This window comes from Monodelphis domestica, chromosome 2 (genome assembly GCF_027887165.1).
Source record: "Monodelphis domestica isolate mMonDom1 chromosome 2, mMonDom1.pri, whole genome shotgun sequence".
NCBI lineage: Eukaryota > Metazoa > Chordata > Mammalia > Didelphimorphia > Didelphidae > Monodelphis > Monodelphis domestica.
In genome coordinates this window covers 327521328-327542944 of record NC_077228.1, presented here as the reverse complement: position 1 = coordinate 327542944, position 21617 = coordinate 327521328, and the positions used below count along the sequence as shown (strand labels likewise).

General features: G+C 34.3%; 1 protein-coding gene across 4 annotated transcripts in view; it reads right to left on the bottom strand.

Moving 5' to 3' along the window:
• The window catches only part of SENP6 (SUMO specific peptidase 6), a 122997-nt gene that overhangs the window by 42960 nt on the left and 58420 nt on the right, over positions 1–21617 (bottom strand). For 3 of the 4 annotated variants that reach the window (XM_056818511.1, XM_056818512.1, XM_007484221.3), the window contains 3 exons: positions 10309–10379; positions 7970–8115; positions 5381–5762 (listed from right to left, as the gene is read on the bottom strand). In XM_056818511.1, the coding sequence (XP_056674489.1) occupies positions 5381–5762; positions 7970–8115; positions 10309–10379 (599 nt within the window). The remainder of the gene's footprint in view (positions 1–5380; positions 5763–7969; positions 8116–10308; positions 10380–21617) is intronic. The other variant, XM_056818513.1, reaches the window with a different exon arrangement.

The window sequence follows — 21617 nt, the reverse complement described above, 5'->3', positions numbered from 1 at the left end:
AGCTCTAGAGGTAAAATTTCTTTTAAAGTCCTGTTACTCAGGGACTTTATGGGGAAATGGAAGGTATATGAGGCATATCCAGATAAAATATGTAAGCTCACAGAGGAAAGGGATTGTCTTCACTTTTTTATGTTATATCAACAAGACTTAATAAACATTAAATAAGTGTTTTATTATTTCATTCACATAACTATATTTAGAAACCCTATATAATTTAAACCCAACCTATAAAGATAGGAAAGCCAGGCTCTTTGGACATTATTTCCTATCTCCTATCATGTGATATAGTAAACTGGCTTTCCTTATGTTCTTCATAGAAGGATACTTGACCAGCCATCCCAATATTTTTACATGGGGCAACCCTATGCCTAGGATAAATTGCCTCCTTACCTTTGGCTCAGTTTCCTTCCTACTTTATAGATGCAACTGAAGCACCATCTCTGCCATGAAATCTCCCCTGCCTCCCCAATTGTTAACTTGCAAAACACCTTGTATTTAGTTGTTTTGAATGTATTTGTATCTATTATTGGTTTATTTGAGCTATATAGATTTATATGTTATATTTTACTCTTTGTACTCATATCCCCTAGCAATTTTTTTGGGTTTTCAATTTTTAGACACCAACAATGTGGCGATTTGTTTTAAGTATACATTTGTTAAAACATATGTTCATCTTTTTTTTTTTTAATTTTTAATGAGGTATGGGAATAGAAAGAGGTAGGAAAGAAAAAAATCTTAATTCAAATAAATTTTTTTTTAAAAGAAAGAGATATATAGGTTATGACATTAAGGCTGAAATTTTTTAAGGAATTAGGAAATTTAAGAGATGAAATTGGGGAGGTAATACATTTTAGGAAAGGGATATGGCCAATACAAGTCACAGTGACAGAAAGAATGTCAAGTTCAAGGTAAAATTTGGTAGGAACAAAGACTACACGAAGAGAATCATGCATGGGAAGAAAGGTTGAAGCCAGATTGTGGGGAGCTTTAATACCAGGTAAGTGAATGAATCATTTATTAAATATTAAATGATAAAGTAATGAGGATGCAAATATAAAAGTTAAGACAGTCCCTGAACCTTCAAAGCACTTATAAGACAAGATTAAGAGTCAGATGGTCAGGGAGGGATATATTGATTGATTTAGAAAATCACAGAGATGGCCGACACACCCTTTCTAGGGACAATGATTTGATTACAGCTCTAGGCTTAGAGAAGGGGTAGAAGACTATATACGTAATGGCATACTGGCTGAAGGGTTATATTTTATCCTAGGGGCAACAGAAAGCCTTTGAATATTTTTTAAAGAGGGAAAGAAAAAGGAATATTAATGTGACAGTTGTGAAAAGGATAGATTGGAGGGAGGTTAGATACAAAAAGAACAATTAGGTACTACTGCAACAGACTAAGCTAAAAGTATATAATAATACTTCAATTAGGATAATGGCTTTGAGCAGAAAGAGAAAGACACATAATATGAGAAAAGATGTAGCAGAATAAGAATCAATTACATTTACAACTATGCTATGTTGTACCTGAATGATAGAAGGATGGTGGTACTCTTAACAGAAAGAAGCTAGGACAGGAAGTTTGGGAAGGGTTGGAATGAGAGAAGACACCAAGTTACATTTCTAACATGTAGAATTTGAGATGCAAACAGGACATCCAGAGAGAGAGATGTTCAGAGGCCAGTCCAGAATTGACAACACAGAAAAGAAATTAATGTATGTTTTTTTGGATATTTCAAGTATTTGTATAGTCAATAACTAAATCCATTAAGACTGAGCAAGTGGGGGTTACTTATCCTTCTTAGATAGCAATATAGATAAGGATCCAACTTTAGAGATTGAGAATGACCACTCAGAGAATAGTGCAACAAGTGGTAAAAGAAAGAATATCTATGAAAAGTTTACACTGACAAAAAGGTCAAGGATGAAGAAAAAAAAAACACCAGATTTAGCTGTTTTCCAAGGAATTAAAATCACCACTGGTAATACTGAATAGAATTTCAGTCAAGTGGTGGGTTTTGAAGTAATATACAAAGGACTGAGATATGAATGAGAGAAAAAAGGAAATGAATTCTTTCTAGGAGATTGATGGCAAAAGGAAAATATCTTGAGAAGTCAGGTTGTCAAGGTTGTTCTTAGGAGATGAGAGAGACCTGGGAATACAGGCATAGGAAAGAGCTGGTAGAAAAGGAGTGTATGAAAAGGAAAAGAAGAATGAGGTAACTTGTCTGAAAAAGAAGCAAGAACATCAATAAAGGGTAACCCCTTTAGCCTAACCCCTAAGCCTAAGAAAGGAGGACCATCTCTGCTAAAAATTAGAGAAAAAGAAAAAAATAGAGGATGGTAGAGTTTTAAAAAGAGAAGACAGCTCAAGTCAACTAATCAACAGATATTTAAAGTATCTCTTATATCGAGGTTCTTGGGATATAAAAACTGAAGTGAGGTAGGACCTGTCCTCAACAAAATTAACATTATGCTGTCTGATACATGTTCAAAGACAAATAGAGTGAAAATACAGATCCAATTTTGGAGATGGAGAGTGGCCCGCAAAGGGAAGAAGGAATGGGGAATAGATAGGACTAACAACAAGGAAATAATAAAGGCTTCCTGAAGGAGGTGGCACTTGAGCCGAGACATGAAAGGAGCAAGGGATTCTAAGACACAGAGGTAAGGAGGAAAAATGCTCTAGGAATGGGAGAGGCATGTACAAAATGAGAGATGAAATACTGTGCATAAAACAAGTAGGTTGTTAAGTTTGGAGTGGATAAGCTGAATGGAGACTATAAAGTGATTTAAATGCCAAAAAAAGGAATTTGTGCATTTCGTTGTACAGTGAGGCGTCACAAAAATTTCTTGAGCAGGCCAGTAGCATAACCTTGGGAATATCAGTTTAGAGCAGTGTGAAAGATGTATGGAAGAGGGAAATAAGCCTGTGGAAGAGAGGTCAAGTATGTGACTACTGAAATAGTGCAGGGGAGCTGATAAAAGTTTAGACTCAGGCAACTAGAGTATGAATAGAAATAAGGGGAACATGTTTTGATGAGACAACTGAAAAAATTTAGCAAATGGAGGCAGGAATGAGATAAGATCAAAGGATGAATGAGTTTTGGAATTCAAATAACTGGAAAAATGTTGGTTAAAAAATTACAGGGAAGGGGGCAGCTGGGTAGCTCAGTGGATTGAGAACCAGGCCTAGAGACGGGAGGTTCTAGGTTCAAATCCGGCCTCAGCCACTTCCTAGCTGTGTGACCCTGGGCAAGTCACTTGACCCCCATTGCCTAGCCATTACCACTCTTCTGCCTTGGAGCCAATACACAGTATTGACTCCAAGACGGAAGGTAAGGGTTTTTATTAAAAAAAAAAATTGCAGGGAAGTTAGGAAGAAAAGAAATTTAAGAGAGAAGATTCTCTTTTGAATAGGTAGGTTTTGAGGTATGTTTGAGATATTCAGATGAATATGTCCAACAGGGTACTAGAGACTTCAGACTGGGGCTTGGAAAAAGAAGTTAAGGTTGGATATATAGATTTTTGAGTTGTATCATAAAGGTAAAGAATCATTAAAGGACTTGTGGGTAGGTGAGAAATTATCAAGTCGAATGCCCAGAATGCACACAAGCAGCTGACAAAGAATGTAAGGAAACCTGTAAGGAGGTAAAGAATGAGCTCTAAGGCCATTACATTTGGCAATAAAGAAGTTATTGGTACGTTGGAGAGAATAATTTCAACGGAGTAGTGGCGCAAAAAGCAAAATGAAGAAAGAAACCATATATTTTTCTCTCAACTTCCTCAGTAAAGTAGAAGAGGCAAGGTTATCTAGAGTTTAAAAGAGACTGGAGGTTGGAAACAAGTACTCAAGTCTGATATGGTCAATCATAGAAGGAAAAAAAAAGGAAGTCTAAGCATTTGATTGGGGCAGGGGACTCTCTAGAGCAGCAGAATCAACAAAAGATAAAGTGAAACTTTTCTAGCTCCAGACAATATAAAATATCAACAAGACCTGTCTCACTGGGGCAGGTGGAAAGAGCAATCAAGCAATTGGAATCCAGTCAAACCAGCATTGAGTGTCCAGGCAACAGGAGAGGGGGAGTGGCAGTAGAGAGAGTGAAATATTAATTCAACTTAGCAAAGGCAGTGTTGGGTCAAAATAGCTACAAGCTAACCCATAGCACATCAGCCCAGATATACCCATCCCCACAGAGGATCCAAGTTGCCCCTGTATACTTAGAATAGGCCCCAATATAAGAAAACAAGGTCAATGCTCAAGAAAAGAGCTAATCATAATTCCAGGGGGCCAATGATGACACCGGCTTCCTATCTCATGATAGAGAAAATTCTGAGCACAGAATGAGATCTAACTATCCATTTATATGACACAGTCGATATGGACATTTTTCTGAATTGACTGTACATATTTGTAATGGTGTTTATTTTTCTTAAGTTGGGGGTGGGAGATGGGTGGGATTAAAAGGCAGGTTGTGACTGATAGCAAAATAAAATACAATTTTAAAAAATGTGAAAGGGACATTTCACAGAAACATTTGTGAATCATTACTACCTTATGTAAAACAACTGGGATTTCTTAAAATGATGACAAAAATGGCTATACATTTTCACCTAGAGACTTAATTCTAGAATACAGTCCAAGAGATTTAATAACAAAAGGGAAAAGCTGCATATAAAACAAAATATTTCTAATAATATTTTTATGGTAGCAAAGCATTAGAAATAAAGTAGATACCTACCAACTAGGGAATATCTGAACAAATTATGGTATATGACTGTAATAGAATGTTACTGCCTTAAGAAAAATTAAGATGAATATGGAGCAACATGGGCAGATTCATATTAATTAATTCTGAGTAAATTAAGCAAAACTGTGAAAACAAAGTAAATGGAACACAATAAAGAAAGTGAAACAAAGAGCTAAGAAATTAAAAAAATCAAGCTACACCCTAAAGAAGAGATATAAGAAGAAAGTCTCTGTTAAGGTATGCAGGGAGGAATACTGCATTGTACTGTCAGACATTTTCAATATATTTGTTCTGCTAAATTGATATTTTTTCTTTTATAGTTTTTGTTTATAAGGAAGATTGATCTCTGGATAGGAGAAAGGGAAAATACTGGTAAAATTTGATTTAAAAACAAAATATATCAGAATGATTTATTAAGAAAAACAGCTAACTTTCCAAATATTCCAATTAAACAAGCAGCCTTTTATCACTCGCCATATCCTCCTTTACATAAATTGAAAAAGGACAAAAGTCCTCAAAAAACCAAACCATTTTAAGATGTCAGGGAATATCCTAAGAAGTGATTGTTTATTTTAGAAAAGGGTTTCAAAATAAGAAGATATACAAAATAAAAACATACTTACTTGGATCATTTAGATCAGATGGTTTTGTATTCCGTTTTCTTAAGTTTGTAATTTGGGGTATTTTTGCACCAGGTAAAATGATTTTTCCGTTTGACTGTAGAAAATTCTGTCCAACATAATCATGACTCACAATAATATCAACTGGAACCTTTCCCAAAGTATTGCCATAAAATTTTTTGGCATTTAGTCCAGTGTTTTGAGACTTTTGTCCTCCTGAATTATGATGAATGGATGTTCGTGATAAAGGTACTGCTGCTTCATTTAATGCTTGCCTACAATTTCTTTGTAAATCCTTAGAAAAAGTAACCCCGCAGTTTTGGCATTTGGTCTGATTTTTTCTTTCTTTCCCGCACTGTGGACAATATTCAGTTTGTGCAGAAACCTAAAATTCCCATTGAAACAGGGTGGGGAAAAAAAAGATGTCTCCATCAACAGCAAAACCCTGAAAACATCTCAAAAAAATAATGCCCCATTTACTTTTACTATCAGTATACCAACTAAGAATCTAGTAAATAAGAAAAAAGAAAAAGGAGAGTGTCATAAAGCTAAAGATTATCTACTGGGGGTTGAAAGTCACTGTTGGTGTAGTAAGTAAATGGAGAGGTAGATCAGAGTCAGGAAGACCTAGCTGTTCAAATCTCATCTCTCACAAATATTGGTTGCATGACTCTAGTGTACCTTAACCTTTTAGTGCCTTATGGCACAGAAGGAGCTGAGATGCATTAGAAGTTCTTCAACTCAACTTCCCTATCTCAATGAAATTAAAAATCTAGTTAAGGGAGAAAAAATTGGGATAGGAGAGGTTGGAGGATATTCCATATTTATTGGCTGATACTTCTTGAATGTCCTTATCACAAACAGTATGATGAAGGTTGCTTTGCTCTCCTGAGAATAATGTTTTGAAATGCACAAAATACATACCAACACAAAGGAAATAAATTATACCATAATATAATGATCAAAATACATTAAAAAAAAAAAGAGGTCAAAGACTCCCTGAAATTCTATAACTGGACTCCTTGGGTTCTTCACAGACCCAAAATTAAGAATGTCTCACCTAGTCAATTACTTTCTATGTGTGCAAAAGAAGGAGGAGGCCCACAAAATACCTCTTTGGGATTAAAATCCATAGAAACTGAGTCATTTAACCAAATTTCTAAAAGTAAACAACTGGCAAAATAAGAGTCATTAAGCTAGGGTATCTCTTCTCAGCATAAAGGTACAAAAATCAAGTCAATGTTTTCTCATTTAAACAAATACAACAAATTTACTATAATTATCTTTAACAATTAAGTTACCATTGGTACATAAAGATTTAATCAAGACAAGCTAGATGGGCCAAACCCAATCTTATCTCTAAGGGAACATAATTTGTTATGAAAAAATAAATGAAATAACTCTGAGGAAGAGAATGTGATTTTAGACAGGAGAGGAAACTCAGAGCTATTGTATTATATTGGGCAAAAGTGTCATTTACCATAAGAATATGGTAACTGAATGGAAGTCAAGTTTCTATATCATAAGGTTTAAAAAAGTCTTCAACAAACAAGCTAATAAATAGCTAGATTAGTGGTTATTGAGAATAATTTCCTAGGAATCCAAATAAAAAGCTAATTTTAATATATAGTGAATATTCCCAATACAAAAATAAAAATACCTTGGAAAAGTGTAGCTAGCATACCACTCTTGGAATACAGCTGAATTTAACTGGGGTTATCTTTTTACAAACCAGAAAGAAACTGCATATGTTGTATAGGACAATAAATAACATTAATAGTGCAGTCTTACAATTTGGTATACTTAACACTGTTTTTATCCACTCAAATACTGAAAAATATAAGACAATCAGGATATTATGTCAGCAGACAGTTTAGGACGTAACTTTTGAAAAAGCAATGTAGATCTCTTCAAGTTTAGCCTTGGACATAATGCTGATATAAATTCTCAACCATTTTTCAATTGACAAGCATTACAATGGCATCAAAGAACACAGATTACCAAAAATAATTTTTTGCCTTGACTGAATAAACATTTTGTAGATCTGTTATCTAAATAATTTTTATTTCTCAGTGATAAAATATAATAAACATGCTATTTTCTGTTAAACACCAATGATTGTGCAGCCTAATTATTAAATAGCACTAATTCAAACAATACTTCAAATCACATGGGAAACTATGAGTTAAGGAAATGTGATTCAACAATAATCTTTATTCAAAAGATATATAGAGGATGGTAACTGAGAAGAAATTAATAAGTAGTAACTGCCATAGAGGGCTTATTTTAATTGGGAGAAGCCAGGCTTATGAGTTTATCAATGTGGAGATACCCTACAATGTGTACAAATTCATTTATGTATAAGTATTAGAGAATTAGTTGTGGGGAACTGAGGTTAAGCTGACTTACACATGATTACATAGAATGTGTCAGAGGAAGGACTAACAACACCAGTTCGAATGCTCTCTCAAGAGCTTATCCATTCATATGAATCTAAATGGAATTTGTTTCAAATATGCCAACATAATGCTAAATTAAATTAAATGCTAAAAGAAGTTTCAATAATAACACTAATTAAATTTTCTAACCCACCTCTAAGTGGGTTAAACTTTTTTTTGAAGCAGGAGACAGCTGGAAATCAGACTGATATGAATTGCAGTGACGTTTTGGTTGTACCTTCCTCTTGATTTCAGACTCTGATTCTGATTCAGACTCTTCCGTTTTCTCTATTATGCTTTCTAAAGGAAGATAAGAACAGAAATTATTTTTTATGCTTCATGATGTATTAATACAGAGAATAAAAAGATTGATATATTTTTAAATGTCTCTCAAGTTAAATATTAATTAGTCCAGGGTCTGTCAGAAGATGACATCTCGGGTTATCAAAATGTGAACACCTGGCCCTCATTTGGTTTTACATATTTACATTATGTTATGCTCATTTTCTCTTCAGGTTTTCCTCATTTAGTCAATACCATAAGGATTCCATACTACTCTCTTTTGCTCATCTAAGTTGAAGGGCATGGTAAAGTGCCATTTTGAACTCCACTCTCCACCTTCAACTTGGAATTTATTTCTCCCCTGGGGTTCTAGGTTTTTAACTTCTGAGCATTCACCCATGGCTTCTCTACTGTGACCATACACGTACCTCCATTTATCCTTTCCAACTGGAGTGTTAAACTACCATTGAAGGATTGGCATTTCTCAAAAAAGGATGTGTCAATCAATTGCCCTATGATTATAGCTGCCATCTCTCTCTAACTTTCTTATCCAAAATGCTTTTTTCTCACTGCACACCATTTCCCATATACGTTGTCATCCCTTTGGGCACTATAGGGAATAAATTATCCTATTCTACATCACTTCAGCACATTCTTAAAGAGATATCATTGTAAATTGAATTTCTGATCATTTTGAGAACTTGAATTATATTTAATATTACTTTAGAGAGGTTTCTGTATAAAAGACATGAAACAAAAAAACTTTGTACCCAAGAATTAAAATGGCAACTTTATTGAAACTATATTGAATGACTCATTCCTAAGGGATCGTATTCTATGTTAACATCTTTTTTTTTTTTAAACCCTTACCTTCTGTCTTGGAGTCAATACTGTGTATTGGCTACAAGGCAGAAGAGTGGTAAGGGCTAGGCAATGGGGGTCAAGTGACTTGCCCAGGGTCACACAGCTGGGAAGTGGCTGAGGCCAGATTTGAACCCAGGACCTCCCGTCTCTAGGTGTTAACATCTTTAAAAAGAGGAAGGTTGGAGATGATTGTTTGGGAAGTAGAAGAGGAAGAGTTGGGGGGAAAAAGTCTGTTATAGCATCAAACTTTTAAAATGGAGGTCTAATTTAAAACTACTCTTCCAAAAATGGAGTATTCATGAGTCCCTTTTTCTTTACTTTTCAGTAAATATTTAAAAGTCAAAATCTGAGGCCTCATCATGGTACAGATGGAACCTAGATTTACAAATCTTTGCCATCAGAGCATAAGCTCTAATAGTTCTCAGGGATAATTGAAGATTAGAGTTATATTATTACTAGGAAGCTGTCGAAAGGCATTATAATCTTCAGCAATGACGGGAGATATACATTATGATGGATCTTTTTAGATATTGTAAATAATACTAACAATAACAACCATTTATATACTCCCTACTATGCATCAGGTACTATGCTAAGCACTTTACAAATATCATCTCATTTGATACTTAGCACAATCCTGAGAGGTATGTGCTATTAACCTCATTCTACAGTTTTGAGGAAACTGTGACAAATAGGTTAAGTAATTTGCCCAAAGGAACACAGTAGTGTCTGAGGCCACATCTGATCCCTAAGCAGAGCATTTAGTCCAATGTATCATATACCTGCCAAGACATAAAATATTTTAAAAAATGAAGTATAGCAACACAAATCTAAACATTCACTCGCATTTGATTTCCCACATATGATTAAGCAACTGGTATAGCAGACTTCATCTTATTATTGTGATTCCTTATTTCCAAATATATTTCAAAATAAAAATACCTAAATATTAAAGTCTCACCCAAAAAAGGGATAAACTATCTCAAAAGTTTGTTTCTTTTAGGGAAAAAAATAAATGCTTGTGCAAGGTAGCTAGGTAGCTCGATGGATAGAGAGAGCCAGACCTGGAAATGGAAGATCCTGGGTATAAATCTGACCTCAGATATTTCCTATCTATGTGACCCTGGGCAAGCAACTAAACCCCAATTGGCTAGCTCTAACCAATCTTTTGCCTTAGAACTGATACTTAGTATCGATTCTGTGATGGAAAGTAAGAATTAAAAAAAAAAAAGTAGTTTCCTGCTAACATCTTCCATGCCTAGCTGCACAAAAAATGGATGAAATACTATTTTAAGTTTAGAAAGAAGCAGGGGGGGAAGGGGGGGGCGTGCGGGCACCAATACTTACCTATACTTTGGGGTCGTGGTAACCTAACATGGTCAATTTCTATTTTCGGAACATGAGGGGGGTATTCTTTCCTGGAAAAGAACAGATTACATTTTTCTTTTACACAGTAATTTCCCCGCCCTCCCACCCACAAAAGAGGAGAAGACAGGAGAGAGGAGAGGAGAGAAGAAAGGAAGACATATTAAGTGTATTTTTTAAAATAAACATTCCTTCTTTGCCAGATAAGAGACTATATAAATGAAATGAGACTGGGGTTTGTTTGTTTTTTTAACTTCAGAAATGCAAGTAGTTATTTTCCCAAGTGGCTGCATTGCAAATTTACTCCCATTATCTTACTAATTATTGGAGAGCATATAGGGATTTTATTTAAATCTTTTCAGATATATCTGTAGAAATGAAATCACTGTTACTAGAAAGTATAGGATAAACCTTTAGCATCTATTTTATACTAAGGGAATGAATTAACGAGACCATCAATCCCAAAAGTCACACAATCTGAGAATAAAATCATTAAACTGTGGGATAAAATATGGCAACAAATTGAAAGGCAACAAAGAGTAATGGGCTCAACTTAAGACAGTTTTATGTGCCACCTAGGCTATTTGTATATAGCATGTAGGAATAATCTATAGACATGGGTTAAATTAGAATAGAACTTCGAGGTGAAAAAGAGAGATTCCAAGTGTTGAAAAACATTTTAATACCTATTTATATTTTAAGAAGTCTGTTCAGGTGTGACTATACATTTAACTACTAAGAAAAATGTTAAGGATTTTCTACTAATCCCATATTCCTACATTAATGGATTAATACTATACATGCCATAGTATTATTAAGTCACAGGGGGAAAAAATGTTTCAAAGCCCTAGAGTCAAGAATGAATATCATTTTACATTACTATGATTCCAACCTATTTTACTACCACACTATCAAATGCAGCCCCCTTCCATGCCTGGAATAGACTTTTAAGATGTCCCCCCCCCCCCCCTGACTTAAGGCCTGACTCAACCACTACCCCAAATGTGAACTCCATAGGCATCAGTAAATTCTTACTAAGTTTTTCTTGAAGATGAAGTACTTATTCCTCCTCTCCCATGCAGTACCAGTCTATTACATCTTCAGCCCAAATAGTCACGCTTCTCCCCTAACAGGATAAGCAGAGCCTTTGTAAAACAAGCCTGGGCAGCTGACTTTGTTTTAATGAAATCTCTTTGCTTTTTTGCAGAAAAAGCTATTTATTTAGGCAGGACCAAAATTTCCAGTGAAAAATAAAAGTTAAGGCAAAATTGGGTCTGGGTATCAGGTGCAGAAAAATGGTACTAAAAGAAAATTCAGAGTTTGGGGGTCCATTTAAGATGAATTTTGAACAAAATGAAAAATTTAAGTATATTTATATTTTAAGGCTATGGCATTGAGCTATAAGAGTACTTTATATTTAACCAAATGAGGTTTGAGAAAAAGCAGCACCACTAAGGTACCAGATAGAACACAAAGGGAATCTAACATGACTGCAATAAAATCTACATACAGAAGCTTAATATCTTTAAAAATAATGTTTTGCATTCTGTAAAAAGTGTTTGCAAATCAAACAAAAAAAATATAGGCACAATGCCATTCTTTATCAAAACTAGATGGAACTATTAACAAAGACTTGGTTTACTTTCTTGTCTATTTAAAAGAAGCAATAAAACAGAATTTTTCCTTGTTATTTTAAAGGAAATAAATACAGAGGGGAAGAAATTCAAGTTTTTAATTGTAAGTTAAAATAAATTCATATGTAAATTAGGGATGAGGGGACATATCAATTTTCTGGCTGTCAAGTAATTTCCTCATTTTCTATTTCCTAATATATTAAAGCTATCATTGTAAAAGTTTTGAATACAGTAGAAAACACCAAAACAGATTGTTTCCTTTTTTCCATGAGTTACTAAAAATTACCACCTGTTATTTATTAAATATACAATGCAAGAGCAATACTGAAAACCTTCCTATATCCCCAAGTTTCCCCCTTCTTCCTTAACTATAAAACTATGATGCAATTCAATACATATTTATTTAGGGGCTTTATGGGGCAGGCACTGTTGTAAAGGCTATCAAATATGGTTAAAAGGGTCAAAGTAATTATTTTTAAATGTGGTTTTTAAAGGTGGACCAGTCTGCCTGTCCTCAATTATTTCCTTTTTTTATTACCAGTTATAATTATATGATCTAAATTATCTCTCATCATCAAAATAATCCTTTTAATTGCTTGCTTTGTTTTAGTGTTAAAACACTCATAAAAAAGATTATATTTTTCTAACAAATTCACTGGGTCTAGACACCCAAAACTGTCTTATTAAGAGACAATATCAAATATTAAAAATTTTAAAGCCATAAAAAAACCCAAACATGTTAGGTTAATATATTTTTTAAATGGCAAAATGTTGATCCCATTCTCCTCATTCCATAACTCCATTACTGTTATTAAATCTGAAAGCAGGCAACTCACTCTACTAATACAAAATGGAAACAATTGTTTAAAAATAATAAAACTATTAGTGAAGCATATAAAGTTGATACTTTTTCAGGAATATGAAAGATGTTAGCAAAAAAAAAAAAAAACAGAATTAAAATCACAAGACCAGGTGCTAGTTCTTGGTCTGCCAATAAATAATATACCATTCATTTCCGTTTCATCATCCTTTTTAAAATGTCTAAAATTTGGGAACAGCTAGGTGGCTCAGTGGATTGAAAACAAGGCCTAGAGTTGGGAGGTCCTGGGTTCAAATCTGAATCCAGATACTTTCTAGTTGTGTGTGTTCCTGGATAAGTTACTTAACTTCCATTGCCAATTCCTAACCACTCGAGGAAGAGGTAGGGGAATGGGGGTGGGGGGAGGGGGTAGAGGAAAGAAGGAAGGAAGATCTAAAATTCTATGGTTTAAAAACATGTAAACATTTAGTTTTGGAAAAACAGTTGAAATAATCATCAATCCTCTCCCATTGGTTCCTCCCTTGTTGCTATTAGAAAGACCATTAGATTTGAGCCCCCCATACCTCTTGTTAAGTATAAGTAGTAAGATTTTGGTCCAAATCTTATCTCTACCAGTTACCCATATGACCTTCATCATGTCACTTAACCTCTCTGTAAAATAAAGGGTATGAATTCAGAGATCTCCAGAGTTGCATAAAACTCTTTATGATCTTCTCCGGTCTTTTAAAAAACAACCCTAACTACATTCTATCAGGCCTTGAAGTTATGGTCCTGAATCTTTCCTTTCTGAGTTCAACTCTTACACACATAAATAGAAAAGCTGCCCATACCCCTTGTCTCCATTTTCTCCCTTCTCACTCTTCAATACATGGCAATCTAATTTGGCTATTAACAACCTTATCAATGTACTGAAGTTACTTTCTAAAGTTACCAGTGATCTCCCAAATGATAAATCTGAAGATCTTTTTCTTATCCTTTCCAACCTCTAGGGGCAACTGACACAACTGACCATTGTCCTTTTGAATACTCTTTCCTTTATGGGGCTTTGTGACACTGCTATCTCTTGGTTCTCCAATCAGTTCTATTGTTCCTTCTCAGTCTTTTTTGTCAAGTTATACTGCTTAGGAATGAATGTATCCCAAAGACTCTATCATGGTCATTTTACTTACCATAGTCTCTTTCACTTGGTGAGCTCACTGGTTTCCATGGGTGCAATTATTATCTTTATGAAAATGATTCCTATGCACCAACATATCTAGTCTTCATTTTGCTCCCGAGTTTCAGTTTCATATCACCAACTGCCTATTGGGCATTTTGAACTGTATGTGCCATGAGACCTCAAATTTACCATGTTTAAAACAAAGCTCATCTTTTTGTGAAACCTCAAACTCTTTTCTGACCTTCCCTATTTCCACCAAGCAAAGAACAATCCTTCCAGTTACCCAAGTTCTCAACCATAGCAATATCCTTGATTCCTCACCCTAGCTTATCACGCATAATCAATTAATTTGTTGTCAGGTCTTGTGAATTCTACCATCCACCATATCTCTCACATCTGTACCCTTTCTCTATACAAACAGCTACAATACTGTAATGGTATCTTAATTTTTTCTCCTAACTTAAACTCACCCCATTTTAATTCATTCTCCACAAAACTGTCGAAGTGACTTCCCTCCAATGTTTGGCATATAGAGATATACTATTTTCCAGATGAGCACTTATTGTTCCTCATATACAATAATAACACTCCATCTTCCAGTTTCTGTACCTTTACACTTGCTGGTCTTCTTCCCTAAAATGCACCTTGCCCACTTCATCTGTTATATTTTAGAATCTCTGGTTGCCTTTGAAATTTCATACAAGTAAAAATTAATTGGAAATTAAGTAATATGATTCTCCAAAATCAGGTAAAGAACAAATCATGAACAATTAATTTCACTGAAGAAAAAAGACAACGACGAGACATCCTTTCAAAATCTATGGGATACAGCCAAAGCAGTACTTAGGGGGAAATTTTTATCCTTAAATTAATATATTAACAATTTAGGGAGGGCAGAGGTCAATGAATTGGGCATACAAATTAAAAAACTAGAAAGTGAACGAATTAAAAATACTCAGATGAAAACTAAATTAGAAACCCTAAAAATCAAAGGAGAAATTAGTAAAATTGAAAGTCGATTTATTATATCATTTATTATTTATTATAACTATTGAGTTAATAAATAAGACTAGAAGCTGGTACTTTGAAAAAAAACAAATAAAATAGGCAAAGCACTGGTCAATCTAATTTAAAAAAAGGAAAGAAGAAAACCAAATTAACAGTATCAAAGATGAAAAGGGAGAACTCACCTCTAATGAAGAGAAAATTAAGCTAATCATTAAAAACTATTAAGCAACAATCATATTGAAATAAATATGACAATCTAGGTGATATGGATGAATATTTACAAAAATATAAATTGCCTAGATTAACAGAAGAAATAGAATACCTAAATAACTCTGATATCAGAAAAAGAAATTGAACAAGCCAAAGAACTCCCTAAAAAAAATCCTTAGGACCAGATGGATTCACAAATGAATTCTATCAAACATTCAAAGAACAACTAAACCCAATATTATACAAACTATTTGACAGAATAAGCAAAGGAGGAGGTCTAACCAAATTCCTTTTATGACCTTCCCTATTTCCACCAAGCTCTGGTACTGATTCCTAAAGCCAGGCAGGTCAAAAACAAAGGAAAAAAAAAACTATAGACCAGTTTCCTTAATGAACATAGATGCAAAAATCTTAAAATAGAATACTAGCAAAAAGACTCCAGCAAGTGATCACAAGGGTTATTCATTATGATCAGGTGGGATTTATACCAGGAATGCAAGGATGGTTCAGTATTAGGAAAATCATCCACATAATCAACCATATTAACAAGCAAATGACAAAAATCACAATTATCTCAATAGATGCAGAAAAAGCATTTGACAAAATTACAACACCTATTTTTATTGAAAACACTAGAAAGCATAGGAATAAAAGGGCCTTTCCTAAAAATAATAAACAGTATGTATCTAAAACCATCAGCAAACATCATCTGCAATGGGGATAAACTAGAAGCCTTCCCAATTAAGATCAGGAGTGAAACAAGGATGCCCATTATCACCTCTATTATTCAAGTAGCAATTAAAGAAAAAGAAATTGAAGATATTTAAATAGGCAATGAGGAGACCAAGCTCTTTGTAGACGATATGATGGTCTACTTAAAGAATCCTAGCGAATCAACTAAAAAGCTCATAGAAATAACAACTTAAACAAAGTTTCAAGATACAAAATAAAACCCACATAAGTCATCAGCATTTCTATATATTTCCAACACATCTCAGCAGCAAGAATTAGAAAGAGAAATTCCATTTAAAATCACCCTACAGTGGGCAGCTGGGGGCTCAGTGGATTGAGAGCTAGGCCTAGAGATGGGAGATCCTAGGTTAAAATCTGGCCTCAGACACTTCCCAGCTGTGTGACCCTGGGCAAGTCACTTAACCCCTATTGCCTAGCCCTTACCACTCTTCTGCCTTGGAGCCAATACACAGTATTGACTCCAACACAGAAGGTAAGGGTTTTAAATAAATACAATAAAATAAAATCACCCTACACAATATAAAATACTTTATCTTATTATTTTTATTTTATTTTAGCTATCTGCCAAGACAAACACAGAAACTATATGAACACAACTACAAAACACTATTCACACATCTAAAACTAGATCTAAACAATTGGAAAAACATTGATTGCTCATGGGTAGGATGAACTAACATAATAAAAATGACAATCCTACCCAAACTAATTTACTTATTTAGTGCCACCCCGATTGAACTATCAAAAAAAACTTCTTTATTGAATTAGAAAAAACCATAACAAAGTTCATTCAGAAGAACAAAAGATCAAGGATATACAGAGAAATAATGGAGAAAAATGCGAAGGAAGGTGGCCTTGCAGTCCCAGATCTCAAACTATATTACTATAAAGCAGTGGTCATCAAAACAATATGGTACTGGCTAAGAGACTTAAAAAAAAAGGGGGTTGGGGGAATCAGTGGAATAGACTTGGGGTAAGAGACCTCAGTAAGACAGTCTATGATAAATACAAAGATCCCAGCTCTGGGGACAAAAATCCACTATTTGACAAAAACAGGGAAAATTGGAAGACAGGATGGGAGAGATTGGTTTTAGATCACATCTTCCACCCTACACCAAGATAAACTCAGAATGGGTGAATGATTTGAATATAAAGAAGGAAACCATAAGAAATTAGGTGAACATAGAATAGTATAGTTGTCAGATCTTTGGGAAAGATTTTAAGACCAAGTAAGAGTTAGAAAAAAAATAATCACAAAATGTAAAATAAATAATTTGGATTACATTAAATTTAAATGGTTTTGTACAAACAAAACCAATGCAACCAAAATTAGAAGGGAAGCAACAAATTGGGGGAAAAAATCTTCATAACAAAAACCTCTGACAAAGGTCTAATCGCTCAAATTTATAAAGAACTAAATCAATTGCACAAAAAAACCCCCAACAAAAAACAAAACAAAAACAAAACAAGCCATTCCCCAATTGATAAATGAGCAAAGGACATGAATAGGCAGTTTTCACATATAGAAATCAAAACTATTAATAAGCACATTAACAAGTATTCTAAATCTCTTATAATCAGAGAGATGCAAATCAAAACATCTCTCAGGTATCACCTCACACCTAGCAGAATGGCTAACATGATAGCAACAGAAAGTAATGAATGTTGGAGGGAATATGGCAAAGTTGGGGCATTAATGCTCTGCTGGTGGAGTTGGGAATTGATCCAACCATTCCAACAATTTGGAACTATGCCCAAAGGGCACTAAAAGACTGTCTGCCATTTGATCCAATCATAGCACTGCTGAGTTTGTACCCCAAAGAGATAATAAGGAAAAAGACTTGTACAATAATATTCATGTGCTCTTTGTGGTGGGAAAATTTTGGAAAATATGGGGATGCCCTCCAATTGGGGAACGGCTGAACAAATTGTGGTATATGTTAGTGATGGAATACTATTGTGCTCAAAGGAATAATAAACTGGAGGAATTCCATGTGAATTGGAATGACCTCCAGGAACTGGTGCAAAGTGAAAGGAACAGAACCAGGAGAACATTGTACACAGAGACTAATGATACACTGTGGGGCAATCAAATGCAATGGACTTCTTCATTAGTGGCAATGCAATGACCAGGCAATTCTGAAGGACTTATGTGAAAGAATGCTATCATCCACATTCAGAGGAAACACTATGGGAGTAGAAACACAGAAGAAAAACAACTGCTTGATTACATGGAACTAGGGGAATATGATTGGGGATTTAGACTCTAAATGACCATCTTAGTGCACACATCAGCAACATGGAAATAGGTTCAGATCAAGGACACTTGTAAAACCCAGTGGAATTGTGCATCAGCTAAGGGAAGGGGTAAGGGAGGGAGGGAAAGAATATGATTCTTGTAACCAAGGAATAATGTTCTAAGTTGACTAAATAAAATTTTCAAAGACACACGTAAAACCCAGTGGAATTGTGAGTCAGTCACAAAAAGGGGTGCGGGAAGGAGAAGGAAAGAATATGATTCTTGTAAACAAGGAATAATGTTCTAAATTGACCAATTAAATAAAACTAAAAAAAATCATACAAGGGACTCCTTTCCTACATGACACCTATTCTCCACCCTCACGTGAAGTCTATTCTGATCTCCTTTCCCCCTGCTCCCCACCCTAGCTTTTAAAGCATGTAGATGGGTGCTTTTTTACCTTCCCTAGTACCTTGTTTTTATTTTGTATGTATTTGAGTAAATATGTGTTGTCTGAATAGAATGTAAACTCTCTGCCGATAAGGATTGCTCTATTTTTGTCTTTTGTATCACTAGTCCTAGATAGAGAAAAGCTTCATTATATAAGGTTCCAAAAATTTGGGCAAATTCAGAGCTGTTCAATATTAAAAAGCAATTTACCACAAATAATTTCTAAAACCACTTAACTACTAAAGCTACTTGAATGAAGTGGGCCCAGGGCCCATCTTTATGAATACAAAATATCAGTCATCAATGACTACATTTTATTTCAGTATGGCTACTTTTGTTAGTTCCTCCCATGTACGTTATCTTCTCAAAAGAAACAAAAGACATTAATGTGAGTATCCTGCAATTTTATTGAAAAATTTCTAACTAAAAATTAACTAAGCAGTTAATCATATTCAGTTATTGTGTCCTATCAATTGTCCCTTTGCATCTCTTCTTGTATATGTTTCTTATTTTCAATTCCTATTCACTACATTAAAAGGAAGGCCCTTCATCTCACACCAGAACTACCTAAGATTCTCAACCAATATAGTTTCTTCTTCACAATCAATCTACTTTACATAAGACCACTAGCACTAGATTGCTCAAAAACTGCAGCCATTCTTCTCTACAACTTGTTCTCAACCATACCTACTTTCCTTTCAACTTCCACTCAAAACTAATCTCATTTTCTAATACACAAGTTGAACGTTCTCATTTGCACTCTTGTTTTGCCAGCTACCTGGAAAGACTTACCTCTGCTTGTGAGTTTTCACAAGTAGTGTAGGGAATATCATCAAATCTATATACTTGAGACAATGAACAAATTAGCAATAGTTCCTCATGCTAGCATCAGAAAAAGTTTTAGAACCCAGTTCATATACTTCAGGACCTGAATGTATCAAATTTGATGTCATCTACATGAGTAGTATCTGAGGCTAGAATTTCATCACTAATTGTATTCAGGATGATTTTGTTTAATTAGGGTAAAATTATTCCTATTAGTGAGTCAATCAATGCATATGGCTCATTTGACCTACCTGACTTCAGATTCCATACCATGCTTTACAGCTTCTCTGACCATCTATATTCATTATTTCTCTTTCACTTGCAGCCCTGCTATGACCTTCTCTGGACCACAGAGCTTCCTGAGACCACGTCCTGAGAAACTTATTTCATCTCTACAACTACTGCTCTAGGATTGTATTGTTTTGAATAGTGAGTTAGGCAGTATCCACACATAGTTTACTATATCTAGCTAGTGCCAGATCTATCCAGGCCTCCTTGTTTCAAGTTCCACTTGGCTATTTGCCCTGGACATTTCTTTGCCATATCCTCCTATACACACCCTTATGGTCTAATACCCCCCCAACCCCCATTCAATTTCTACATTTTGCTCTGGAAACAATAATAATCAACAGACAACTTTTGCTTGTGTTGGTATCAACTGAGTTCCTTACTTCTCAACTTACTAGTCCTGTGATTTTCCCAATTTACTAATCAGAAATCCATTACATCTAATTAATTACCCCTACCAGAATGTAAGAGGCTCTTAAAGGCAGTGACTGTCTTGATTTTCTACTTGTATCTCTAGTCCTTAGCATAGTGCTTGGTATATAGTAAGTTGTTAATAAAAGTTTTTCATTCATTCATTCTCTCTATTCATAGAAAATTAACCCCAAATCAAATCCTACCTCCTTATGCCAAGAAAATTCTAAAATATTTAAAGAATTTTAAAAAATTGTATCCTTTTTGGTTCTTGAATTGTTTTCTATATTGCTTATTTTACTGATGATACTAATTTAGAAATATTCACTTATGAATAGCCTACACAATAGAAGTAGGTTACAGGAAGCTGAAATTCCTATTCTTATCACTGACATAAATGTTAAATGGTTTTTTTATCACAATTTAAAAAATTGGAAATAACTATTGAAGGAATATCATCTTTTATGTAGATCTGAAGAAGTTTGTTGTAGGAGAGAAAGTGTGAAGATGGTGGTAGAGATATGTTTCTCGAGTGAACTCTGCACCATTTCTAAGTAGAAAGCCATATAAATGATCACCCCCTCTAGATTAAATAGTTTTGTTACCATTTTAAAGCACATCATCAGTTAAACAGTTTTGTGGGCCATTTGTGACCCTAATCACTATTTCTGCTGATATATACACGGTGTTTTGAAAGTCTTTTGAGGTATTCTGTATTTTGAGCTATAAATATCAACTTTTGGAACTAGTCCACAAACAAGTCTGAGTGTCTATACATGTTTATTTTTCTTCAACTAGATTGTAAACTACCCTGAAGATAATTCTTTAAATTCCATTTCTAATATAAAACCCCATATGTAGCTAATAGTAAATAGGTACTTATTGATAACTCATCTCAAAAGTTTTTTAAATTCCCCAACAAAAATTCAATTTACTTTCATTTTTTGAGTAAATATTATAGCTACCATGTAAAAGTATGAAAATCACTTGTTTCAAAGAATGAGTTCAATTGGAGGTATAACAATTTTATCACTTGTGAGTTTTAGTTAGAATAATGATTTAAAAAAATCAGTCTTTCCCTGTCCATGCATAGGAATTCAAATAACTACTTATCTTATTCTTTCATCAAATCAAATACCATTTCATCTAGTGCCTCATCCTGTTACGGTAACCTGAATATCAGAATGACCTTCAAAATAAGGTAGATGATAGGCTCAACCCTTTTAAAGAAAATTCTAATATTCCTTTTTGAACAAGTAACAGAAAACTAATGATCAACAAGCAGAATGTCATTATTCAGCAACCATAAAAAAATCCTTCATTAAAAAAAAAGGGGGGGGGGCAGCTGCTGGTAGCAAAAAGCAGCCAAATAGGCTCTAATATCAAATTGACGGTCTTGATTTTTAGGCCTATCTAATTCTTAAAATTAAAACTGTGTCTATCCATAGAGGTGACTCTGAAAACTCTACAATCAATTCAATTGTCATCAATTAT